General features: G+C 42.1%; 1 protein-coding gene and 1 long non-coding RNA gene across 7 annotated transcripts in view; one reads left to right on the top strand and one right to left on the bottom strand.

Moving 5' to 3' along the window:
* The window catches only part of WNK1 (WNK lysine deficient protein kinase 1), a gene marked incomplete at its 5' end in the record, with an annotated part of 95421 nt that overhangs the window by 36488 nt on the left and 31597 nt on the right, over positions 1 to 27336 (bottom strand). For 4 of the 5 annotated variants that reach the window (XM_083859345.1, XM_083859346.1, XM_083859347.1 and 1 more), the window contains 7 exons: positions 1789 to 1958; positions 3054 to 3390; positions 3593 to 3812; positions 4810 to 4898; positions 19682 to 19839; positions 21882 to 22102; positions 26176 to 26348. In XM_083859345.1, coding sequence (XP_083715471.1) covers positions 1789 to 1958; positions 3054 to 3390; positions 3593 to 3812; positions 4810 to 4898; positions 19682 to 19839; positions 21882 to 22102; positions 26176 to 26348 — 1368 coding nt within the window. Of the gene's footprint in view, positions 1 to 1788; positions 1959 to 3053; positions 3391 to 3592; positions 3813 to 4809; positions 4899 to 8951; positions 9337 to 19681; positions 19840 to 21881; positions 22103 to 26175; positions 26349 to 27336 lie in introns of those variants that run through there. The other variant, XM_083859349.1, reaches the window with a different exon arrangement.
* Positions 14573 to 26280, top strand: LOC310908383. 2 transcript variants are annotated; one of them, XR_014589845.1, is made up of 4 exons: positions 14573 to 14848; positions 17025 to 17165; positions 23476 to 25260; positions 25349 to 26280. It is a non-coding gene; the product is annotated as an uncharacterized lncRNA (long non-coding RNA). The 2 variants fall into 2 exon arrangements; XR_014589846.1 differs by lacking the exon at positions 25349 to 26280 and having other exon boundaries at positions 23476 to 25328.

Raw genomic sequence — 27336 nt, 5'->3', positions numbered from 1 at the left:
ACAACGTTGTGATCTGATTAGCCTCCTCTTATTTCATAGCAGCCTGTAACAGCTTTCTCTCTCCTCAAGCTTATCTTTTATAGACTCAATTATTTCAGTCTTCCCACATAAACCACATTTTTTGTATTTGTCCTGGGTTTTTTTTAACACTCTCCTCTGGATTTTCTCCCAAACCGCCCTCCAAATCACCCAACCAAGGTGTCCAGGATAGACTTACCAACAGCCAAGAGCAGAACTACTATTTCATATAATGGGATGTTTGCCTTTTTTATGACAGCATGATGTTTTTGACCATGTCCAGCTTGTGGTCCAATATAATCCCTGACTTTTTCTTAATTTATTTTGCAAAATGGCTGCCTAGCCAGTGGTTACTCATTATGTACTTTGTGTAGCTGTTTATTCCAGTTTAAGCACCAACCTTGTTCTTGTCCTGATCAAATTGCATTCTGTGACTCTTTTTAAGGCCATTTCTCCAGCTGTCAATATGATTTCCACCTGTCAGCCCCTTCCCAACAGAGGGTGAGCAGTCCCTGCAGTGTGTCAGGCCCCACTGTTGTCATCAGGCAGCATGAGCATGTGTTTGCAGCAAGGTAAGCAGCTTAGCTGTACCTTTATCACATCCCTCTTCTCCCTCCTGCTCCCAAAACATTCTGCTCTTTCACAGCTGGAAGCCAGCCCTCCCAGGAGAGTGACATGGCTTCTGCTCCAGTATGTGCCCACACACCAAAATAGGGCTCACCCAGAAGAGCAGCTGGATTAGAGGGATTAAGAACTCATCATCAAGGACTAACAGGACCACGCACCTCAGGTGAAGGGGCTTTGAAAGAGATGGAGATGCTCTGATTGTGGGTGATGACAGCCTGTTGGCCAAACTCTTGGTGACACCAGTGATTCTGTGATAAAGCCTACAGCCACAGCTACCAGGAGTGAGGACCCTCAATCCTAAGTGTCACATCTCCTTTATGGTATTATTGCATTGTACCATCATGTCTGCCTCAGTCTTGGATTATTTGTGTAAAAAAACAAGTGACAAGGGAACCACTGAAGACAATATAAAAGTAGCAGAAGTTCTACTCCAGTTGGAATAGATTTCTGCATACTCTCTTACTCAGATCTAAAAACATACCAAGGAAAAAACATACCAAAATAAAAGGGCAACACAAATGAACATAGTAGGAAAAGTATTTGTGCCCAGTGCAGACTTTCCAGGGAAAAGGAATACGCATGATGAGCAAATCAACACAAGCTAGAAATAAAACTGGGAACAAGGATGTGGGGTCTTTTCAGTCTGGAGTTCTCACATGCAACATTCTGTAACAGTTAAAAAGGTCTTACCTGCACAATCTGTAATCAAAACCTCACAGAACACACACAGCAATTTCATACAGTGGCTTCAATTATTCTAATCCCTTCTTCAAACTAAACCAGCACCTTGATCTCTAGTCACTTCATACACCCACACATACACCACCTTCCCAAGCAAGACTAAATGCTTATTTTCATGAGATACTCTTGTTCTGAGGATGCTACTTCCACTCGCAAAAAACAACCAACCCATCATTCTGCTTAATGCAGCAAGATTAAACAAAAGCTTTAAAGACAAAGATGGTGTTACACTTTTCCCTCCCCGTCTAAAATAAAAAAAAGCCCCTGAACTCCTCCCACGCAGAATTTGTATCCTATAAGAACAAAAGCTTTATGGAAGACAGCCTGGCAGGCTGGTGTCCCCTCTGAGCAGACCCAGGGGCAGGCAATGCCATGCACTGGCCGTGCAGGGAGGATCCTTACCGCTGCGGGTGTCTGGTATCCCCCGTGCTGCTGGGGCTGGCCCGGGTAGCCCTGCACGGCGGGGCTGGGCGCTGCCTGCTCGTGCTGGGAGCCGTAGGACACGGCCTGCTGGCTGCCCACCGACTCCGTGTACACCGACGAGCCCTGACCGCTGTCCACGGTTCCATCAGCTGCCAAAGGAAAGGATAAAGAGCTGAATTGCAACAACCGTGCTCTGGAGTCAAAACTTCAAAGATCCTGTAATGTACAATTGATTTTTGTGTCATGTCGTGTGGACCTTTATCAGCATTTTAACTCTTGTACTATTCAGGCTGATTTTAAAATCTTTTTTCTCTCCATTATGCCTTCTCCCAAAAAAACCTGACAAAATGACTCATTTCAGGAATTCTTTGGGAAGTTATTTAAGAATAAACCGTATTTCCTACAAAAGGCTAGACTAGAAATAGAAACTTAAATTCCATATTGTTATGAATGATCTTTCAAAGGTTCTTAATCATTATTTTTGTTTAATTTTACACAGACATTTAGAACAGGTGTGTTGTGCTGGCTGGCAGATGCACTGTGTAGGCACAGTAGTGAACTAGGCATAATAGTCAATTTAAAATCCCTGTTAGCTATGAGCAGACAGTAATTTGCTTTTTAACTTCATCATCCTAATATGAAAGTTATCATATTCCATCATGACTCAAATGCTTGCACAGCAGAAGAGGAAAAGACAGGATTATTAATTCATCTTTTCATGTACAATATGTAAAACAAAATAAGACTTTTCAAAAAGGAAATTATAAGCTGAACTACCTGTAGATTAATCTCATTTCCACTTTAAATGCAAATTAACAAGGATTGAAATAAATGGTTTTAACAGCCTGATCTGCACTGGTGCAGGAGCTCAGAGCCTCCTGCAGGGCCAGAACACACTGTGCCTGCAGGAGGGCAGCAAAACCAAGGGCATGAGCTCTGGGTGCCCCAGCTCATCCAGTGTACTGCCCTGAGACAAAGAGAACCCATTTTGTGCTAAGACACTGGGCTGTGAGCTGTGCCAAGCCCTGGCTCAGCTAAGCCACAGGAATGCACCTTATGTTGCATTCTTATATCTGATGTATCTTATGTTGCTGTGCTCTCTAGGGGCCTGGTGTTCTTCAGCAGCAGCAATGGCAGACAGCATCACTTTAAGGTCTTCACTGCTACACCCACCCACAGTGTCAGACTACAGGAGGACCTGTGTAAGTGCAGGGGCTCCTAGAGGGACCAGCTGAGGCACTTACAAAGCACAGAAATACTGGGTTGCTGGAACTGCAGCTGTTGGTGTTGATCAGCCTCCGGCTCCTCGGGCTCCACTTGTGTAGAAACCGATGCTGAAGCAGTGGGGACAGCAGTAGTCCCAGTGACAGACTGGGGATGCTTTGACCCTGCATGGGAAGTACTTGATGGCTGCTGTTGCTCCAGCTGCTGCTTCTGACTACCTTCTTCCTGAAGTATGATCTCCTGTTCTTCTTGCACCGACTGGCGCTGCTCTCGCTTGCGCTTAATCAAAGAGACCCTGTCCTTGATAGCCTTCGCCATTGTCTTGTGATCCCCTTCACAGACATAGCCAGACTCCACCTGAGGGAGGACACATTCACAGAATTCACACTGCCACACACAGCCCTGTCCAAGTGCTACCACACAGCTGCCTCTTTCTGGCACTAACTTCTCATCTACACCCTCGTGAACCCCTTTATTTCCAGCAAAAGCAGAGGCTGACAGAGCACATTTCACTGTCACAGCTCTGCCTCCAGAGCTGTGTCAGAGCACCAGCACTTACCATTTCCTGTGCCACATCCTCTGGGACATCTCTTTCCAAATCAAATGAAAACTCTATTGCCTCATTATCTTTGTATTTGCCCTTGAGCTTTTTGATGTCTTCAATCCGCAGCCAGAGTTTAATGGCAATTTTTTCTCCGTCATCTTCCTCTGCAAGTTCTACCCGTACTCCAGTCTCTTCTTGGAAGAAAGCATGATTCAAAAGGTCCTTGATAGCATATCTAGATATTGGGAAGGAATGTAGAAAGCACATTCAGTTATCAGGATTTCATAAAATAGGAAGGAATAACCTTGCCAGATGCTGCCCTGATTTATTCTCTGAGTTTTATGCTGTTTTGAACCCTCATGTGCATTCTCTGTTGGGTAATTAGAATCTTTGTCCTGAAGGTACAAAAGAGATTTACAAGCACATCATTAACAATAGTAGTTAACAGCCTAAAGTAAATGGCAAGAAATAAGTGATGTGCAGCAACAAAATTAACTTCAAATGAGAAAAAAAATACTAAATTGTCTAAAAGCAAGAAAAAGAACTGAAACTAAAAATACACAGCAGCACCATCAGATGTAAAACTTCAAGAGTTAGTAAAAGAGGAGGAATAAACAGCCATGAACAAAACTAGTTCTGAACAGAACAGTGGGCAGCTAGAGGGTACATAAAAGTCTGAAATCAGAATTCAGTAAGCAACAACCATGTAAAAGCAGAAAACAAAACAAATCCCACAAATAAACCATCAGAGCACTCAGATTTCCTGTAATGCTGTAAGTTAACCACTTGAAGTAGAAGCCATCTTGCAAAAAATGTAAATAAAAATGAGCAGCAGGAATTTAAAACTTAAAGAGTTCTCAAAATGATCAAGCATACCAACAGAATCAAAGGGACAAAAAATCCCAATGGATTATAGAACAACCAACCAATCAATCCAAACACCCAGAAACCTGGAAGGATTAATTTTCTGACTAGGTCAAAGTTTTAATAAAAACAATAGAATTTCTGAATAAACTGTCATGGATTGTTCCTGTGGCATTTGCACTTTTCCTGAGACTGTTAATTCTCTATGACAATTACTGAGTAAGACTCTACCCAAGAACAGAAGCTGCAGAAGTAATACTGGCTTCCCAACTTTCACCAGAGCAAAGAAGAGCCCAGGAACCAACTGGATTTGGTATCAAAGGACTCAGGCAGCAGTTATCACCTTTATCTGCAAAGCGAGAACTTACCTTTCTCCTTTGTTTTGCCGAATGCATCCCTCAATAATCTCCTTCACTTCAGGGATTGCTACTTTATCAAAGCTGGCTGGCTTGACACCCTGAAACACACAAACAACAACTGAGAAACTTGGTCCAAAACTTGATTCAAGTTTTGATTGTGCTGACAAACCACCTGTTCTAACTCTCTGGATAACTGACCTGAATAACCAGTGCAAATTAAGACAAAGTCTGACCCCAGAACTACAAACTGCTGGTTTGTTTGTGACTTTTGCAAGTGTTCCACACGTCCCCCTTCCCATTTACAGCTCCATTTCTGTCACAGAACCATTGGCACTTGGTGCTCAGGTTATGAGAGCAGAACTGTTTAGTTTCCATGGAAGTTGTGCTGGTTTGAGGGAACAGACTGGACTGAGAATGGAAGGAAATGGTTCCTCTGTTACACTAATGCAGGAAACCACAGATTAAGTTAACAGGATTTTATAACCAGAATGTCCCCAACTTGCCATTATATGAAGTAATTTTTTTTACAGGAAAAACCTTAGCCCAGGATGATCTGACTGGATCATTAATAACTTTTCCAGTGTTAAAAAAAAAAACCAAAAACCTTCTGGTGTCTCAGCTCTCCTCCAAAGGCCTCCTCTGCCCAAACCACACTCCTGCTCACTGCTGCTGCGAGTTCAGAGAAATGAGCTCAGCAATCCAGGCCTGTACAAAAACCCTTCCACAATACACAGCAACCCTTTTTCCAATACACACTAAAGATACAGGAGGAAAGCAAAACAAAATCTAAATAAGATCAACCACCCAAAGCAGTAAAACAAACATGCCACGAGATGTGACCATCTGGGAATTCTGAAAAACATTTCAGGCAGAGAGCCAAGCTTCATCACTTAATCACAGCCAAAAATGGCATTTTGGGGCCAATTGTCCACAACAACAAAATCTGGCACCCAATTCTACTTGATTCAGCCTTTAGTTTCAAAGTCTATTTAAGACAGCAGAATGAGAGAGGATGGAGACAGGCTGTTCAAATGTTTGAACAGAGATGGTGTTTTCAAGCTGAACAGCCCTGAAATTATACACCTGATACATCTGACCCTGTGTCTCTGCTGAATGACAACTAAACACAGGGAAAACCACAGCTCTGTAGTACAGAAATAAATGAGGCAGCAGTACAAGAATTGTGATTTGTGTCCTAAACAGAAAATACTTCTCTCAGTATCCTACAAAGTACTGGTGACATCAGGACAGGATCCTTCCCCATTGCCCTCTTGTGAGCAGGAAACAAGCCTTGAAACAGAAAAGTTTGAGTCTTTGCAACTACTGACCCTGTTCTTGGAGTTCTTAAAAAAAAAAAAAAAAAAAAAAAGCCAGCACAAACCCCCACACCACAGAAAGGAAACAATTTACCAGATAAAAACCAGTCTGCCCTTATAACAGGAAGACTATCTATTCCTTTGGTCTGTAATTTGCCCTTGTGAAACTCTAGCAACTGAAATCCACAGAAGTGCAGACTCCACTGTGACTGGAATTAGCACTGAAGCACAGAGCCAGTGAATATCAGCTGAATGCTTTTAGAAGCTTTGCTGACTATTAAGCCTTAAGAAAATCAATGCCCCAGGTGATAAAACATCAGGCCCAAGTTTGGATGGGTGAGTTTCAGACTGTAACCAGACCTCATCATAAAGCTCCAGCTTCAAGCAGGACACAGAGCTCTCCACTCTAAAGGGATTTATAAAACTCTGCTCATTTAGTTGACTTGTCAAAGGCACCCACCTTTCATTATGACAATTAAAATGGCCCCAGAAGTGCAGGTTTATATATGGAATACAGATATTTCTATATATAATTAAATGATTCCCTGTATAACATATTTAACCTATGCAATAACTATTCAGCTCCTTATTGCAGATATTCCCATCTAAATTTGCCCAAGTTTAACACATGTAGGTCTCCTAAACAGCTCCAGCCCCAGACATAGCAGCCTGCACTGACATTCATTTACACTGAGGCAGCAGAAGGATGATGTCAGATCTGTGACAATCTCATTTCAGAAAATTAAAAGCTAACATGAGGAAGACAACTGGTACAGAAAAATATCAGCATAACGAAGCCAGGATATGATTTTCTTGTTAATTATTGCGCCACATGCTCTGCTCTTGCACAGAACCTGAAAAGTTAAAAGCTAAGGATAGATTTTAAAATCAGTAATTCAGTCTGCTACCCTGCCTTTCCCACAGCTGAAAGAAATTAAACACTTGTCCAAAATTCAGGCCCTTCCATGAGGACAATTTTACAATACCCCATTTTATGAACCCCAAACCAAGAGTTCAGTTAAAAAGTGAAGCTCCTGGCAGCCTCCTCCAGCAGAGTGTCCATGTTCTGCTCCCAGAACACCTGAAGAACATCACACTAGGGCCTAAAAGCAGCATGGGATTCCCTGTTCAGGCAGCTCCCTGTTTCTCACTTGGCCCCACAGTCCATGAGAAGGGCTGCCCAAAGCTCCTCTCCAGCTCTGGACAAGCACTCCCCACACACTGAAGTGCATCAGCTTCCCAAACCCTTTGGTTCCCTCCTGCAAGCACTCATGGAAGTGTTGACCTATTCTATACAATAAGATGGGGGTACTAGAAATGATTAAAAAAACCAATAAATCAGTGAAATCTTTTCTGCCCAGAGCTGCCTCCACACCTCCATGTGCCATCACAGGAACCCAGGGGAGGCCCTGGAGTTCACATCACCTTGACATTGTTCTCCAGAGTGCACAGGCTGGGCAGCCAAGCATAGAGAGACTCCAGCAGGCTCTGCAGCCAAAGGCACTCGAGGAAAGGTGAAGCCAGCCAGTGTCTCCTGGTTTTACCACACTTGGAGTGGTCACATTTCTATGTGCCACTCCTGCACCCCAAACTCCTTGGAAGGGCCACAGGACAACTCAAATCCTAAGCTACTAGTCCTGTTTCCCATGAAGAACTAAAGCCAAATCCCACCAGCATTATTCCTCAGTTTGCTAAAGAAACAGCAGGAAGAACTCTCACAAATGGGAAAAAACCACAGACAGGTATAACAGGCACACATGAAAATCAACATTTTCTCAAGCTCCTGTTCTAAAATCACACAAACTGGCAGTGCTGCTGAAAGCAGCAGCCTCCTTTTCTCCCCTTCCCATTCCCACAGCCGTGTAATTTCCTTTCTTTTGCCAGCAAACACATTTCTACAGCTGCATAATGAACCAAATCACAGCATGTATGAGACTTGAAACAAATCCAAGCAGAAAAGGCTGCAGCAGCCCCCAGCGAGCTGAAGCTCCCTGCACTGCTGCTCAGGCTCTCACACTCACAGAGGGACAGGCAGGGCACAACAGCTTATTTTGAAAGAAGCACCAACTTCAAATAAAAATCACTGAACACTTAGATTTTGAGAATACCTCTGAAATATGATTGTTTATGTAGGGAGCCACAGACACAAAACTAAAAACTCACAGTTTGCATGTTAAGTGTAAGAAAGATTTCATATTTCAGTTATCTTAGATGTGATAAAGTTTATGATTTTATCAGGTTTTAACCAGGTGAAAAAACACGTTCTAAAATTCAACATACACAGTTCTTTGATCAACTAAAGGCAAGTTAGGTATTCTTAAAAAAACTAAATTTCCAGGAAACTTTAAGCTATCCACAACTCCTCTTTACAATTTTTGCCTAGAAACACATAATATTTTGCATTAGTTAAATGACCAGATTACTGAGTCAGTAGTTTAACATCTTGTGGTAATGCAAAAGATACTGAAAACATAATTTACTTCATTAGAGAAGGTACAATCAATACTGTATAACTTCTGTAACAAATCCAAATGAAGGCAGATGAAATGTAACATACCCTCAGATATTCTGAATTTAAGAAAAAATACTTAGATTTGGAACAAAACCATAAGTGGAAAATAACATAATCAACTAATGCTCCAGCCTTGATGGTCAGGATTTTAATTTACATTTTTAAAAACTACAGGAGAAAAAGCCAAATTTAAAAGCTAAAGAACCAAGCTATGCAAATGCAAAGCAGTTCAAAAGATTTGCAGAGAACTCTAATTCATCTCCAAAATACTTTCCTGTGGCTACAGGCACTCGACAGAGCTGAAATTCTAAATTCTTACTCACCTCTTTAGCACAATCCTTGTGAGAGCAGCAACAGTGGGAATTAACAATTACAAAAATGGGACAGATGTCCCTCTTAGTGAACTCCATGAGGAAAAGAGGCACCCAGAGCACAGGACTGACACGGTGCTATTTTCCCACGGGGCTGCACGGGGCCGTGCACTTAGCGCACAGCAGAGGGAAAGCAGACGTCGAGGTGACAGGGCAGCATCGTTCCCCTGGGACACCTCTTGGTGCTTTCCAAGTCCAGTCCATGAGGCCGCAGAGGGCTGAGCTCAGTACCTGCCTGTGCCACTCTAACACTGAACAGAGAGAATCAATACGAGCAGGAGGTGAGGTGTCCCTTTCTGCATGCCCAGGCAGCTGCCAGAGGAGGAAGTGACAGCAACAGGGATCCTTTACTGCCCCTGTCCCCGCCCTCCCACGGGGCTGCTCTGCCCACTCTCCACCCAGGATTCCTGCAGGAGAGCAGCTCTGTGAGCAGGGCAGCTGGGGCAGGGTGCTGTGCAGGGAATGGAGGAGCTGGGGCAGGGTGCAGTGCAGGGGAATTGGAAGCAGCTGCCCTTCCTGCCCTCCTTCCCATGGAGCTCCAGAGTACACACAGCTGACTGCCACTCTGCTAACAGCACTCAGACACATAATGCATTTTGCTACCAGTGGCAACACCATCTAATTTCCTTTTCCCTTAATGTAAGGGCACAGAGATTGAAAGGTGACAATGTTACAAAGCTGCACTGTTGCTTGGTTTACACCATACCTACATAAACAAACCAGAGTTAGATCTTCTAGTACCTCTCAACAGACTTCAGACCTCAACCTGAAGCAGCCTTTTTGTTCTAGTTCCAAGCAATCATTGTAAAACCCCTTAATTAATCAAATGAGCTGGCCATAGCTTCAGGGTTTGGGTTTTTTATTTTAAGGACAAAAGGAGCAATGCTAAGAGGGAGGACATACATTGTTTTAAAGATGAAGTTAGCAAACTAATTTTGACAAACTAGTGGTGATGTAACTGTGATAAAATCCAATTTAGAATTATCCAGATCACTTTTCACCCCTAAATAACAAACTGAGTTCCTCAAGTATACCACAATTACACCAGCAGTGTTTTCACAGTATACACCATCAGTGTTGCAAAAGCAACATTCTGCACACTTAATGAAGGTTCTGCTCTTCTGGGGTACATGGCATGACCTGCAAAGCACATTCAGCTTTTCTACCTGTCCCAGGCTAACCACAACTCTTGCTTGGCTCTTTTCAGAGATGCTGTAACTCTAAGAGCCTGAAAAGAATTCTACAGTAACTGATTAATCTTCTCAAACAAAATGTTCTAACAGTGCAGTACAGGAGCTAATAGCACCAGCAGCAAAGTCAAATCACACAAACAAAGTAATCAAATGTCTATATTTCCTTTCTGCTAAGTTGTTACCATTCTAGTTTGAGCCAGTCCCAGGCTGCCACAAACCATTAATTCAGGAATTCAGAGAGAGTATGATTGCAGTGGAAAAAAAGATCCAACCCCTTTCCCCCAGTCCCAAAGAAGCCCCCAGGCAATGGCATATATAGCATTTAAATTGGTTTACCCCGTGATCTCCTAAACTTCACTACCTGCAATCAGTTACTTACCCAGTCCTCAAAACCTGCATGTTTAACCACTGCACCACCTCTAATCCTTCAACTTAATCTTGCTACCTGTTCTAGGAACAACCTTTCAGATTCAGTTCTCTCATTATTTCACACAGGATACACCTGAAACCATTTGGTACTTCTCACCCCAGCTGAACTGAATACACACTATGAAAAGAAAGACTTCAGCTTAAGATTACTCAATTCAAGAGACACATGGTTTGCCTACAGAGGATTGATTTTCTTGTTCTGGTTAAAGAGCAAACTAGAGTAGTTTCTTTTAAAAAAACAAAAATGCAATATATTAAACAGAAGTAAAATGCAGCTTCACTGATGTCAGTATTTTCACAGCAATTCATTCTGGACAATTGATAATTCTGCCAAGAATGAAATTGGTAAATCCTGCAGAATAAGCCCTGTAGCAGATCAGTGTCCCAGCAGAGTAAACAGCATTACTGCAATACAAGCAGGGGAAGCAGCTGAAAGCCTCAGTGAGCCACAGGCAGCTGGTGAGGCTCTGCTCAGGCTGGGCCAGGCTCACTGTCCTCCCTTCTGCACTTTTGGAACCCAACGCCTTTGGAATTTAAATCTACCAACATCCACATCAAACTTTCCCACCTCAGCTACCTGAGAGCTCCCTGCACTGGAACACCTGAACTAACTGGCCTTGACTCTCTGCAGAGCAGGTGTGGAAGTTATTGAAGTCTCATGATCCTTAACTTTTTCCAAATCAACAGGTGAGAGTGTGTGCCCTGAGTTCAGAACCACAGTGTGAAGACCATGACAATGCCATAGAATTTATACAGCCTGCTGGCTTCAGCCTCAATGCTCACTCATCACAATTTAGACACTCTTCCTCTTCAATTTACACCTAACCTCAAAGAAATTTTGAGGCAGTAATAAAAAAATCTGAAAGAATCTGAAGCTAAGAACATTGTTTCAGTTTAAAAAAATAATTATTAATCACAAGAGCTACTGTAATTGCAGCAATTCCAACCTATAGAAGAAATTAATCAAGCTCCAGAAGAGGAAGTTTTTTAAGCAGGACAGAGTTTCTTAGTGCACAATGAGGATATTGGTGCATGGGACAGTGAAAAGGGCCTTGTTTAGAAACACTCAGTATGAGGACAGAGGCTCTTCTGAAACAATGAACTCTGAGTGGACAAGTAGATCAGGCATTAACACCTGTACAGAAGCATAAAGGTGAGATCAGTTGCATGTATCATGCCCAGTTGTTTAACCCCACCCTCAGCAGCAGGGATGGTGCCTCTGTAATCGGAACACCTTGAGCCAGCTCAATGAACCTTTGCTTTACTGGGACTTCAGCTTGAAAATGGCTTTCAAAAAAAAAAAAAAAAACCCCAAACCAGACATGCCTAGACACACATTTCAGTTATACAAAATTAGAAATGCCACAGTGACACAATACTAGAAGTGTCTGTCTTCTATTTTCAGTATGGAAAACATATTTTTGAAAAATAAAATTGTATTAGTTGCAGTGTCTGCTTTAATCTGCTCCCACTCTGGTAGAAAATCATCGCCCTGCACTCATTTTTAAGTTCATGTACAGCAACTCAAAAGCCATGGATTAGTTCCACTGGACTTGGAACTGAATTTAAAGAAATGTTGTAACATGGGCCCCAAAACCCAGCTGGTAGCAGAAGTAGCCTTTAGAAAGGATTGTCTACTTAAAAGGCCCAAGGTAATGTTGCAAACACCAAAGATAGTGCACAATTCCAACAATGCACCAAAAGTCACCACGCCTTTTATTTTCAGACTTATTCTAATAGGAGTGAAGACTTTCCTGGAGTTATCCCATTCCTACCCTTTCAACTATAGCAGCCCAGCTGGCAGGACAAGAAATAGTAGCTATGCATTCTCAGGGTCAGTATTTTTAACTAGTGGCCCTCTGTGAAAAATGACATTGATGCATCAGTCTCCCCACAGGAATGCTTCAGTGACCCACCAAACACACAATTATAAAATGGTTTTCTCATCCCACTGCAGAGCCAGGCACTTTAAAAACACTTATCACCCTAAGAGCACCTTCCCATCTCTTGTTAAATTAACCTCAGTTAATATAAGAACTAAATGGATGTCACTACAGGACTGAGTATTAAATGGAAGCACCATAGTTTTAAGAGACTTGATCCTTAAAAGAGACTTTTAAAACTTGTCAAATTTTTAAAGATACATTGTTCAGCCCATATTCTGTGAACTTACTTAGGTTTCTAAAAATACATTTAGAAACTCCACATTACTACTACATTTCAGAACTTAAATTACACTTGATTTTATGCAACTCAACCAATGCTCACAATCCTCCACTCCTTTTAATTCCTGATCATCTTAAAATCATATCCTGTTCAAAACTGCCAAAAGACACAATCCAGGCTCATCACTGAGCAAAGAAAGAAACAACTCCCTTTACTTCAAATCAAGCTTGTTTCACATCAATGTTGACAAAAAAAAAATTTAGCTGTAATCTTAAAGCTTTTGATGCTGAACAGTGAGCTACTTTTAGGAAATAATTCAGCAGAATAGGCCTTTTCTCTCCAAACTCAGGTACCCTTAGCTGTGCAAACCATCCCAGCCTGGGGGAGGCTGGAAGGGAGGACAGAGGTCACGCCAGAGCACCTGGCCCAGCATTACCCCCAGAGGGGTCTGAATATCCCCAGGGAGGGAGACTCCACAGCCTCTGCACAATCTGTTCAGGGCATGATCACTGCACAGGAAAGGAATTCTTCCTCCTGTTCAGCTGGAGCTGCACCAGTGTCTGTCCTCCTGTGCCACTGCCTGGCCCCCCCAGACCTGGCTGCATGCTCTGGCCTCCCTGCAGACACTGACACTGGTGATGTCCCCTCCTCTCCTTTGTCTCTTCTCAAGGCTCAACAGGCTCAGCTCCCCCAGCCTGTCCTGGTAAGAGAAATGCTCCAGTCCTTCACCAATTCTGCTGCCTGACCTACGGACTCAAGCTGAGCACTGCTTTTCCTTACTTGGATCATTATACCTTGTTAAAGAGAACTCCTAAAGTAACATCCAAGGCTGCTTAAGATATTAATGCTCCAAATCCTTGAATTCCCACCTTCCATTTTCAAGGCTATGTATTTCTGAATTGGTGAGTCAGTGCCTGAATCCCCCCCCAGGAAGATTCTGCACTCTCAAAGCTCTTACAGCACAGACTGAGCTGAACAAGAGGCTACAAGAGACAAGTGCTACAAGTTTAAACCTTCTTTAGTTCAGTCGGTGTGAGGCAAGGGAATCACACACGATGTGCAATTCTTGTTTACATTTCACACTTTACTGCCAGAAGTCTCTTCTTTGAAGGAATACAAGAGTTTACCTTTTCTAACAATTAAATGTTTCCTGTGCCTGGTTGAAGGTTTGTGGCCTTTCACTACCAGCTTTGACAGAAGATCACCCTCTCTGTTGGAGGGACTCCTCCCCTACTTTTCCACTGATTTTTTTTTTCCCAATGCTTTTTCCACCAGAAAGGCTGATAGGAAAGATATCTGTTTATCTATTTAAACCAGGTCAAGAAACCAAGCCATTCAAGGCAAAGAAAACAGTTTTATTCATGCCTAAAAAATGTTAGATATTGCTTCCAGGAAGTAGAAGAGGAAATTAATCATCACTCACTAAGCATTGCCAAGTAAAATTAATCATATGTCTAAAGGTTTAACATTTTTTATTTGCTACTTAAGACCCCTCAGGAAGAAGAAAATAAGAGCTGGGATACTTTGCTCACTGAATCTCCAGGGAAAATGAAGCAGACACAGATGTCTGCTCTAGACAGTTATGATGCCTGACTTTTGAGACACTAAAGAAAAGACTCATTTTATCTCCACTGCCCAAACTACAGCACTTTGTAACTGCCCTGTTTGAATGACCTTCACCATAACCAGTGAGTTCCAGTTCCCTCCAGTCAGGGAGATGAAGGAGTTTTAAACCAGTTAGACACTGCCTGGCCAGGTTACTCATTATGTGCCTTGTTCCCTCAGGCCCTTTTTTAAGCTCTGGAGAGCACAGAAGAAAAATGTTCTGCCTGCTGTGGAACATTTTAGCATAGGACAACCTTTTTTTTAAAGTCAAAATGCAAAATGCCTTTTTTCTCCCCTTCTCATCTTAAGGCCAGCTCAGACAACAGAGATTTGCTTAGAGAGAAGAGACTGGACTGGATTTTGGTGAAAGAAAAGACAAATACAAAACTTCACTTTGTCAAAGGAAGCGTGGAGAAAATCAAGTACAGAGCACAAGTGCATCAGGAAACTTAAAAGGTAAGTTTGCATGATGGGAGGGGGAGAGAGAAAAAGGGGACTTTTCTGCTCAGACTCAAATGATTAGTACATTTGAAACTGAGGATGGTTTTATTAACTCTTTTGCAATGATCATATTTGGATTTTTATGTTAGTGGCAGAGATGCAAGGAGAAAAATCTGCATAACAAAAATTTTGTCTTTTTACTAGTCCTGGGACCAGTCAATCACCTAGGAAATTTAATCCTTGGGACATCCAAGTATTTGAGATCCAGATTCTGAGAAAACAGCTTGGGTTTCCACGGTGCAGCAAAGCAGCTGAAGTTACTGCAGTTAGTTATGTCCTCACTGCATTGATTCCCAAACAGACTAAATTAAGAAATCATACTTTAGATGTCTGTTCTATAAATATCTCTTTTTCCATTTAAATGCACGTGTAGCCAATTTTAAATATCTCCTGTGACAAATAGCAATATGCATGGAACAGGTCAAGGAAAACATGCCAGTCTCCTGAGCAGAACAAAGTCAGACAGGGAAACCCTCCTGAATTTCACCAAGATCTTATACTCTTTTTTGTTGTTGTTGTTATTTTTTTATGCAAGCAAGTACGTAACAGAATTATGTATCTTGATTTCATTTTGCATTGCAATTCTCCGCAGTACTTGGATACAGAGCAGAATTGTAAAAAAACCCCAAAAAACCAAAAAACAATGGGGATTCATTCCCTAATCTAGTAGTATACCACACAGATAGCTGTGCTTGCACAAGAGGGCAGAGGAGAAAAAATAAACCAAAGGAGCAGGAAAAGGTACTTCAACAATAGTGCAGCTTGTTATCCACTCATTGCAGGCTGAGATTATTTCTTTTCTGAAGCCAAGTAGCATCAGTAGGTGCTCACTGGACACACTCAGTCCCAGCTGAGGAGACAGTGCTCACACCTCAGGGATTTCCCCATCACACAGGAAGGTTAAAATCCAAAGAGCTGCAATTTCTTTTTGAGCACTAACTACAGTTTATTTGGAACCATTTCCAAAGAACAGCAGAGGAGGGCTCCAATAGAGAAAACAGGGTTTTGAGACAAAATTGCAATACTATGATTTAATGAAAACAAAGAGCATGGGCAGGTTCCTTTATGTTGAGTGACCAGCCATGCAGATCTCTCTCCTTGCTAAAGAAACTGCTGGTGAAAGGGTCTAGGCTGAGGATGCTGAAGGGTGCAAACACCAACACAGGTCAATATTGTGTGTCAAACTGCTGCTTTCCTTATCACAATGGTAAAACAGAGTTCAGCTTAACACCTTGAGCCCTACAAATTCTGCCCAGTTGTGTTTGTTAAGCCAGGTATATACCCAGATTACTCTGTTACGAGAACTCTTCTAAATAACAATTTAATTGCACTTTTGTTTCTTGGGCCAGAGAAAATTCAGAAACTTTATCCTAGGAGTGTTTTAAGGAAACACAGGGACTCCTCAGTGAGACAATGCAGACAAGTATAAACAAGCCCCTCAGGAACAGCAGCCTCATGCAGCAATGCTGTTGTCCAAGATGTGAAGCAACAATTACTGCCTTGGCCAAAAAATGTCTCATCTGTGAAAGGAACTTCAGCCTTTAGATCCCAGTTCTAGATCTGTGCTTGCCAAGGTGTATTATTTAACAAAAAACTGCTTCCAACCATGAGGAAAACCCTGAGCCAAAGAAGCAGAACAGGACCAGCAGTGTGAGCAATAGTGCAGAGCTGCAGTATCTGGGCATCAGCTGCAGACATCCTTATCACAAAAGGTGTCAGGTCAAAATACAGCACAGCTGAAGGTCCCCTACAAAGGAGACCAATGCACAGCCAGAATGAGGAGGGAATGTAAGCTGGAATTACCAGGAGGTTCTGAGAGAACACACTGGGCATTAGGACACCTTTTACAGGATTCTGTCCTAAGCAATAGCAAGGATTTAGGATAATGAGCAACTCTGCTTTTTACTAAGCCTAATAGTTCCTGCAAAGAAGGGGAGGGAAATTAATTCATTTAAATACAGATGGTCTGCAGTGAGTGGCTGCACATTTTGATTTTATTGCCTTTGGGGCTTCAGTGGGTTTTAAGCTCCAACATGGTACAACCTTTCCTGACTTTCACAGCAGACCTTTCCTATTGTCCTTCATTCTGCTCTCTGTATCCATCTAGATAAAATAATCCTTTCCACTTAAGGCCCAGCAGGACTGTAGCTGCTACCTCAAAACATCCTTAAACATGTCCAGGGAAGCAGCAATGAAGGGGCTGAAATGGAGATGCCAAACACCTTCCACAGACACACCCACCTTCCCACATCCATCAGAAGGAGGTGTGCTGGTAAGTAGTGCTGCAGTCACCTCTGCAGGAGGGAGTTTTCTGCCTCCACTCTGTTACTGAGAGTTCACACACTGTCCTTTCAAATATTGCATTTCGCAAATGGTTCACCCCTCACTCACAACTGCACACATGGTCTAAACTTCTAAAATTTCTAAATAATCTTCTAAATCTAGAACTACCTGGCTCTTTTTCACATTGGCTTACAGAGCTTTCATAGACTGGTAAAAGAATGCCAGGAGTATTTTATTTCACTTTCATAACATGAGTCTCTTTCCACATTACAGAGCACCAAATCCCCATTAGTAATTAAGACAGGATTGTGCTTTATTTCCAGATTATGTTGCCTTCCCTTCACTGAAAGCCTTCCTTGAAAATTCTTCACATTTTGTTTCTGGTTGGTTTTGTTTTGAACAAACTGCTTTGCAACTACACTGAAATAAACAACCTCAAATATACCAAAGCACACAAGCCTTTCCAAGCACACAAATGTACATTTCACTTTCTTTACCTTTCTGTCCTTTGCTCCTTCTGAAAGAAAACAAGATTTGCTGGATTTCATATCAAAGTGTATCTCAAGAGCCCTCGAGCAGTGAGTTAAATAGTTGGGAAAAAAAATCAACCAATAAATGTGATTGAGAACCTTCAGCAGAGCAGAAGAGAAGGTGGTGTTGGACAGACCAAAACACTGCCAGTGTTTCTCATCCACCTGGAATTTCCACCATCAGCCAAGAGCAATGGGGAGAAAGGAGCACCAAGAAACAAGAGGTAAGTGGAACTCTGGTGACTTGTTCTGCTACAGGTCCCTGCAAAACTTCCCAGTTATGTACTTCAAAGCCCAGGGAAAAGACAGCTCTGTGAGACCTGGGGATTTCCAGGCCTGCATTGTCTCCAGAGCTGACTGTCACTAACTGGCACTGCCTAAGGAACAGGCAGGGCAGTTACATCAGGGAATGTAACAACCCAAATGTGGCTGCTCTGGCTCTGTCCAAGACACACCCATGAGCACAGTAAAGGTACCACTGACACTGTTCCTGTTCCAGTAAGATACACGGCTTTCTTTCATTGATCCCAGGTCAGGTTATGCTGCACACAGAGTAAGGACTAGACTTTAGCCTAGTTCTTAAACTCTACTTAAAAAATTACAGGTAAGTCTGCCAACATGCAAAAAAACTACAAATAACCAACCAACAAAAAAAACCCACAAAAAAAAAAAAAAAAAAAAAAAAAAAAAAAAAAAAAAAAAAATTAAAAAAAACCCCAAAGAGCAACAACTCTGCATTTATATATACATATATAAAAACTTATTCTAACAGCTGTGCAAAAAACCGAAGTGACCACTTATGCCTTCTTTTTTCCTTCTTCTGTGCCCCTCCAATATTTCCCTGAAAAAAAGGGATAGTCTGATTTCACTAAGCCTCTTTTCAGAATTTATAGCTTCTGACATGAAGACTCTTCTCCAGCTCTAAGTCAAGTTATATCTGTCTTTTGCAGCGTGAGGCATCAGGAATAAGAGTGTATTCTATTTTTCCAAAGCTAGGCAAGCTGTTTATTAAATCTGCAACTTCTCTGAGATAATATGCACAAAAAACCTAACAGAAATTAATTTGCCTATGGACAAAGAGGTAAGTCTGGTATTTTTTTTCCTCCTTTGCACATGTGCACAGGTATTCTGAGAAATCCAATGCAAGTTTCCATTTCCCCAAGCAGCCACCTCACTCTCCTGTCTGAATGCTTAGGTCACAAGGTGGAACGTATTTGTTCCACTGCACTGGTAGAGTCTTCACAACATCTCAGATATCACAGATTAAATCTAACCACCCCAGAGTGCACATTTCAGCACTGCAGTCCTGCCTCCTACACTCAGGGTCTGCATGTTCCCCTGTCTGGTCAGATGGGGCAGCTCTGATCTCTCAATTGGTTTCTCAGGCGTGTTTGTTTTCCCCACAATGCCCCCACCACTGCACTTGCCCAGTACTTACCAGGCTGGAAAAGCTTCCTGCTATTTTATCAAGTGTTTCCACTTCAGCATTATAACAAGTGCCCCAAAACACAGGAGCTAAGGGCCACTCAGAATTCAATAAACTATTAAAATCACTCTAGGTAACTGGCAGGCACTAAGCCAGTGCTCCAATCTGTTATCCAGCTTTATTGCAGGGAACAAGGTTACCAGCTCCTCTTCAAGACAGAACTACTTCCACCATCCCCCAAGTGGCTTAGAAAATAATCTGGTATTATTCTAGTGCATTATGTTCTGTGGTTTGGGGGGGCTGCTCTCTTCACATCTTTTTAAACCTCATATAATGCCTACTTATATACTGAAAGAACAGTATGAACACATGCAAAATTTTATTTCCATTCACATCTTTTACAAGCTTCTGACAGATGTTCCCTGAATTCAACCAGCCCGTAACTTTGCCCTCATCCCAAAATCAGCTCCTTTGAGCTGTTTCTCCCCCCACACACACACAGAGGTGCTGCCAGCTGCACTCCTGGGCTGGGCAGAGGGCAGGACTTACACTGGTCACTCGGCGGTAGATCTGCGCGGCATTTTGGCACTCGGAATAAGGGTACTCAGACGTGGCCATCTCTAGCATACACATCCCAAAAGCATACACATCAACGGACTCATCATATTTCTCCTCATACATCTCGGGGGCCATGAACTCTGGGGTACCTTAAATTAAAAGAACGATTCAGACTCTAAATGTCTCAAAGGAGCAGAGGCTGCTGGCGTTACTCACCGCAGGGACAAGCGGCTGGGCAGACCTGTGAGACAAGAGAAAGTGGAGGCAAAAAGAAGAGGGAGGAGACCCTTAGTGACTCTGTTGCACCAATGCACTTTGTGAGCCTTCCATTGCAAGGCCTTTATGGGATAACAGTGGCCTGTGAGATCTGATGCCATCCCTGGTTTGGGTATGTTAGTTGGTACAAATATCAGAACAGACTGGATTAGCCTGAAACCAAACGGGAGGGGAGGGGATGAGAAGAGGGAGGAACTGCAGACTAGCCATAGGCTGCAAACCAAATACTAAGGAGAGTTAAGGCACTTACCTTTTCCCCCTGTAAGAAAAGAGGCACATTAAACCTTGTTTCAGAGGTTACCTGACTGCCCTCTGCTGCAAAAGAAGTAGTACTGGTAAGAGCCCACAGCTAGTCTCTGACTGGTGCTCTCCATCTACTTGCTCAAGTAGAATGGTTTGGGGAAGGCCTTGCAATGAAAAGCTCTGTTGTCACAAATATAAATCTCCGTGAAAAGAGGATAAAAGGTAATTTTCTGCAAAGGCCACTCACCAGAGCCCTTTTCTTCACATACTTACCTTCCCACCTGCAGTATATTTATAGGCCTACTGCAGATACAGGCATTAGTGAGGGACATCCTACAGTCAAAAATACTCAGAAATACAGAGAGATTGAGTTACAGGCATAGAGCGTGAGATTCAACAAGTCCCATTTAAATAGTGTGCAGAAAATGATTGCCCAGTGAAGCATCACAGATCCCTCTGCAAACAAAGGGACTGCATTGTATGATCAGATTTATTTTAAGCCAGAGATGTGAGTTTGCTTTTTGTAAATTTAAGCACAGAATTATTTCCTGCAGACACCAGATTCCAGACAATTTACAGATCATTCTACAGCCCATTGCTTGTTTTCACCACGCTAAACCAAAAAGAATTTAATTGCAGTCATTTATCCAAAGGCTAATCATTAACAGATAACTGTGTAACAGATGGTAATTTTCCAGTGATAAATTTGAAGATATGACAAATACGTTTAAGAAATTATGTTTTTTAACACCATTCTTTTCTTCCCTATTAATACTTTGACCTGGTTATGAAGCAGGAAATATTTCAGCGACAGCTTGCAAGAAAATTTACAGGTATACACCAATGATCCCAGCTAGGAATCTGGCACAGGACTGTTGAGTAATGCTGAATTTTAGCAAGCTCTAAATACTGAGAGCAAAAGAAACTTCATTCCCTGCAGTCTATCCACCCAACTATAAAAACAAAGCTGATAAAACCAATTCTTTCAAAAATTCACAAGGAAGATTACACTAGTTGCACCAAACCAATTTCTGAGGAAGGTTATGAATGGATACAGAGGGACAGAGCCAGAATAAAGCAGTATTTCCCAATGCACCCTCCTAACTCACACAAATCCACATTCTACAGGGTCCCTGAGAAAGGTATTATACCACAGTCTGTGTTATTGCTTAAATAGATATATATAATATTGACTTTCTTTGGTATAGCTCAGTTTCTGATCACTCACCAGCTGCAAGAGATTCAATATTAATCCCTGGTGACAATAAAAAAAAATTTGGCTGTATGAACTAATGCTACACTAAATATCAAAATGTTATTTGGTCACCAAAATGCATTTGTACATTTCCTGAAGCAGCTCCACATCAAAGGTAAGATTTATATGTAGTGAAGAGTGGTTTTATCAACAATGTTGCAGTAGATCGTTGGGCAGGACAAGAACTCTATATTCTGACATAGCTAATGTTAATATAGAAATATCAAAAGCACATCCAAAATTCCAACATGTCTTTGCATTAAGAACACAGAAGGACCTCAGCAACCAGGAGACAAAGCCCACATATTTTCAGGCTCTGGCCATGTACCTTTGTAAGTTTTTTAGGACAGTTCTTAAACACTCAAGTCTGCAAGGAGGCAGACTGGCTCAGCAGCCTCCAGAACAGGAGAGGCTTACCTATCACACTTTTGGCAAAAGAGGCTCGTTTCAGGGTTGCCAGACCCAGGTCTCCAATCTTGACTGATCCAGTGGGGCCAGTGATGAAGATGTTGTCACATTTCAAGTCTCTGTGAATGATGGGAGGAGTGCGTGTGTGCAGAAACTGTAAACCTTTCAGGATCTGACGGCACCAGCTCCGCAGAACTTTAATTTTCATCACTTTAAATCTTTTCAAATACCTAAGGAAAAAGGTAACAATAGGTTAACCAGATCCTACTTACAAACAGTAGATTAAACTATACCTTTTGGTGTTGGGAAGTAAAGAAATAGTCATTAAAGACATGTATAAATTTAAACTTCTATTTTAAAATCTACCTGGGTGTTTCAGGACTTCAGAGGAGCTAAAGATAATTCCCTTTAACAAAACCTATCCCCTTTCTTCTAGCCAGTGGACTATAATGATGAAACAAAATGTGAAAGCTTGGTGCACATAGCTGGTAACTCCTCTGCATACAAAATCATTCTACAGTAATTAGACAGTTGGAATGCTAAATTTCAAGGCACTGCTTTAATGACCAATAATTCAAGGCTCATCAATTACAGTTCTTTATCTATTTAACTCTTAAGCACTTACAACCTCTACCTTGATTAATTATAACTGGGTGGGGAGGTGGGTCACTAGATCCAAAATGTTAATAACAAGAAAGCACAGAGCTGTGGAAAACTGCAAGAGCTCTGAAATCATTATTCCCTCATTTACAAGAGTAGTCCAAGCACTCTGTTCAAGGTTTCCATATTACATTTTAAATCTGCTTCAAATTTACCTGCAGAGTTATCAAGTAAATTAGAAATGCTTAGAGATCCCCTCCCTGGTGCAGGACAGGGTTTGATCACCTGAAACCAACTCATTACTTCAAAACTATGGACAGATACAGACAGGGCAGAGAAATCTTTGAAAAGGCTCTGACAAATAACTGAGGTGGAAGAGTTCATACATAACTCTGCATCCCTTTGCAGCTAAAATGTGACCCAACCTTAACTGTTCTGTCTTTGCCACTCCTTGAAACCCTGTGACACAAGAGTCAAATTCCATACCAAAAATATTTTTTCAGTGTGCATGACCTAAGAGTAAGATCTTATTCCACTCCTTAACTTCAGCAGATTAGAGATGCCACAAGGTGAATAACCTCTGACAGTTTTCAGGTGCCTCCCAGAAGGGTTTTCTCTCAACCTCTTTGGGTAACACAATTAAAGTGAAGAGCTGTTTTGTTCCTTCTGAAAAAGTAGGGGCTGGGATACCTGCAGAGAAAGGACCTGGCCTGCTCTGCAGAGCAAGGACTTCATTCTTGTTTGGGCAATGTTACCCAGCCAGAGTCTCAGATAAAGGCCAGTTCCACACTACAGCAAGACTGCTAGTGAATTCTGTGACCAGCACGGAGTCCAGCAACTACAACCTTAAACTAAAAGCAACTTGTGTTCAATTATTCTGTGGTAGTGGTCAGTCTCTCCTGCAGGTCCCCTTAGTCAGGAGATACAGTCCTGATGAAATCACTTCAATCAACTCCAACACAGAAATTCAGTGTGTTCATCCCTTTTACTTTAATTTCTCCAGTTCAAAATAAGCAACGATCTTGCTGTGAAAACAAATCTGTAAAAGCAATTGAGACAGTTCCAGAGGAAATCAGGTCTCAGAATGTAAAGAAAGGCAGGGAAAAAGCCAAGCCGAGGAAAGAGGCAAACTGAAGGAGGTTCTGAACCGCATCAGCTCCCACTTGAATTCTGGCTATTGACACAACCCTTATTCATCTCTCTTGAGCCTGGTCCAAAGATCACATGGCAGGGGCACTTCAGTTCAGCATCTGGGATCCCTAATGACATTCTTGGTTACAAATATGTGAGTCCCCTGCCAGCCTCTCACTGCTGAGGAACCTGGATCCAGCCATCACCAGCACCGTGCAGTGTGGCTGTTGTTCTGTAACACTGTCCTGAATTAACTCACACGTCACCTAATGCAGAAAACAATTTAAAATGGAAGCACATATAGGCAACAAAAATAAACTATGTTTTCACTTTTCCTACTATCATAGAATAACTTGGGCTTGAAGAGACCTCAGGAGGGTTCCAGTCTAAGCTTCTGTAATTACAATTACACAGAGCTCAAGGAGCTATAGGAATCCTCACTTAAAAAAAGAGAGAATTTCCTTTAAGATATCATCACACTTGTATTCTGTTCACTTTTTTACACCCAGTGACAAGGATGTCTATGTCCCAAGTACCAAGACAAGACAGGTATCACTGCTATCAAATGGAGGTAAGGTAAACATACTGAAAAAAAGATATGGAAGTAATAGTCACACATATCCAAATATAAGTGTACATTGTAATATGCCACACACAGAGGAAATACTTAATTAAGGCACACCAGAAATCTCCCCTACAGTTTACCTGTCAAGTCTCAAGTGAATAGAATGGACTAGAATAAACTTAATCTCAATTAAAACACCAGCTATGTAAGAGTGGGGAAAACCCTTGCCAGAACTCTACAGTTTAAAAGATCTTCAATTAAAGAGCCTATTACTTTTTTCTGGATTAAATAAAAAGACTTCCTTATTTCAAGGTACAAAATAATCCCACAGACAGAAAATCTGGGGTATTTCTTCCTACTAACACCCTACTTTATAATTGTCTATTATTACTTCATTATCTTGCTTATGACACCACATAAGCCAATCCAAATATTAAAAGCTGTAAAAGGGATAAAGAAGTAAAAAAGGCAGAAAAAAATTTGGCACTACACATTTAGCAGAAAATTAGGTAACTTTATTTAAAGGCATCTTGTACAGAGCTGCAAAACCATTCACTTATTACTTGCTGAAAACAGCACATGAGGCAGCAGATCTATTATTTTATCTGAAATACTTTAAACAACCTGAGAAATGTCTCCACTGAACATACAGCTAAAGAATATTGTCGTATCCTTTGCCATCCTGTCCTACTTCAAGAGACAAACACTTCCCTGTAACTGCAGCCCAGACTCCCAAAGAGCCATTTTCCTCCTTTAAGAATGTCCATTTGTAGCTGTCAATAAGCACAGTAAAAAACCACAAGACATTCACAGGCTGTTCCAACCAAAGAGAAGGCACAGAGAGGGCTGTTTCCAGCTCCCTCAGCCTGCTTCCACATGGAGGGTGTGAATGCCTCTCCAAGAGTGAAACAGGCACTGAACAAAGTGAGGGATGCAGAGCCCCATTATTGCAGAGCTGGCAGAGTTTCCCCAGCACAGGGATAGTGGCTGGAGCTCAGGACACACTCCCAGAGAGGAGCAGAGCCCCATTATTCCCAGCACAGGGATAGGGGCTGGAGCTCAGGACATGCTCCCAGAGAGGAGCAGAGCTCTGTTATTCCCATTACAGGGATGGATGGTGGCTGGTGCTCAGGACACGCTCCCAAGGAGGAGCAGAGCCCCATTATTGCAGAGCTGGCAGAGTTTCCCCAGCACAGGGATGGATGGTGGCTGGAGCTCAGGACACACCCCCAGAGAGGAGCAGAGCTGGCAGTGTTATTCCCAGCACAGGGATGGTGGCAGGATGGTGGCTGGGCTGGGTGAAGCTCCCAGGGAGGAGCAGAGCCCTGTTATCCCAGCCCAGGGATGGTGGCAGGATGGTGGCTGGGCTGGGTGAAGCTCCCAGGGAGCAGCAGAGCCCTGTTATCCCAGCCCAGGGACAGTGATGTTATCCCAGCCCCCGGCAGCCCCACACACCACTAGAGGCCCTCGCAGCAGCTCCAGCTCTGATTTAACTCGGCCTCCAGCACAGCCCCCGGGGGCACTCGGCTGCCTGACAAGTCCAAGTTGCAGGATTTTTATCTGGAACTTCAGCAAGTTGAATTTTCTTTTCTTTTGACATGTTATTTGTATTGTAACACCCAAAACCTCCCAAAAAGAGGTGAATTAATTTGAGCTATTAACTTTATCAACTAGCTCATCCTAAATGGAAAGAAGATGGAGGAAAAAAAAATGAAATTCTGAGAAGTGAAAACTGAGTATTGCATTCCTGAGCTCTTAAAACCCAAAAGTGTTGTGCATGTGCTTACTGGGCCATCACAATTAAGAAGTGACAAGCTTGCAACTTAAAATCCTTTCTACCATACCTGCAATGCTAGTAATGCTCCTCTTAAACAAGAATGTTCCTACAGGAGGTTATCCCTCAGCAAAAGGGCTCTGCTCTCATCTACTCTAAATATCATCTATTTCTAGTGCTCTGGTGTTGTGCTAACCAAACTGAAATGCCGTGACTTGCCTTCATTTACTTACGTTTTTAATGTTCCAGACGTCATGAGCTCTGTCACAAGAACAATACACTTTTTTCCTTTGACTGTAGACTCCCAGGAATCATAGAACCTGACAATGTTGGGATGCTGAAGCCCTTTCAGCATCCCAGCTTCCTCTTTAAATCTTTGTCGCTCTGACTTGGACAGCTTCCGATCCTAATTAAAAAGAAAAAAAATGCATCAGAAAGTTTTGCTTTATTTTCTTACTGAGAGGCAGCAATTTGAAAACAGCCAGGCACACACAAGAATCAAATGTCTTAAATGCCATTTGGTTTGCAATTACCTTTAAACATTCTGTCTTGAACACATTTTATTACAGTCTTTTTATAATACATTGTTCTTTATAATTCTATTGCTGTCAGGGTTAAGAACTGCAAGTCTGTAGATTAACTCCTCTTTCTGCTCCCTCCTGCTTTACTCTTAATAAATGGGACATAATGTCTTGAACTTCAGTGTTTGAGAATGAAATCAGACCATTTACAGCACCTCCCTCTCATGCTGTACATAACAACAACCTGTCATTATTCCTAGATGTGTGTCCAGAGCCCTGGGAACAGATGGGATTAGCCACCCATAGATCAAACCTCTGTTAACATACACTGTGTTCCTGGAGCTGCAGACCATCAAGTGAATGAATTAGGTTTTCTTTGATTAAAAGCAGATTGAGCAAGTTTCCTGAAATCTCATGTCAACAAAACCAAAAACACAACTCCCAGGGGAGACAGAAACCTCTTCTGGCCAGAGACAGAACAGAAAACAGCATTCCTGGACAACACAGCTGTGTCACCTACCAACAATCACCAAGGCTGGGAGCAGCCCATCCCAAAGAGGAGACATCTCCCTGTGCCAGGGAGGGCTCTCAGTTTACCAACACATGAACGGTGCACTGCTCACACCACACTCACTGACACAAACTGGGTCCATGTGCAGTTTGCATCAAAAAAAAAAAAAAAAAAAAATCAGATATTTCAGGATATACTTATAGCCAAGAATTTCAGAAGCATTGTTTCTCACAGGTATTTAGCAATAACCAAAGACGTATCTGTCAGATCTGAGTAATAATTTTAAGTCACTTGCTCTCACATTGTCTTTTCCATTAAAAGGAGGCAGTGAAAAGGAAGGATTTACTTACACTCCCACTGTC

This window comes from Zosterops lateralis, assembly GCF_965231275.1.
Source record: "Zosterops lateralis genome assembly, chromosome: 4".
In the NCBI taxonomy this organism is placed as follows: domain Eukaryota; kingdom Metazoa; phylum Chordata; class Aves; order Passeriformes; family Zosteropidae; genus Zosterops; species Zosterops lateralis.
This window is presented reverse-complemented; position numbering and strand designations above follow the sequence as displayed.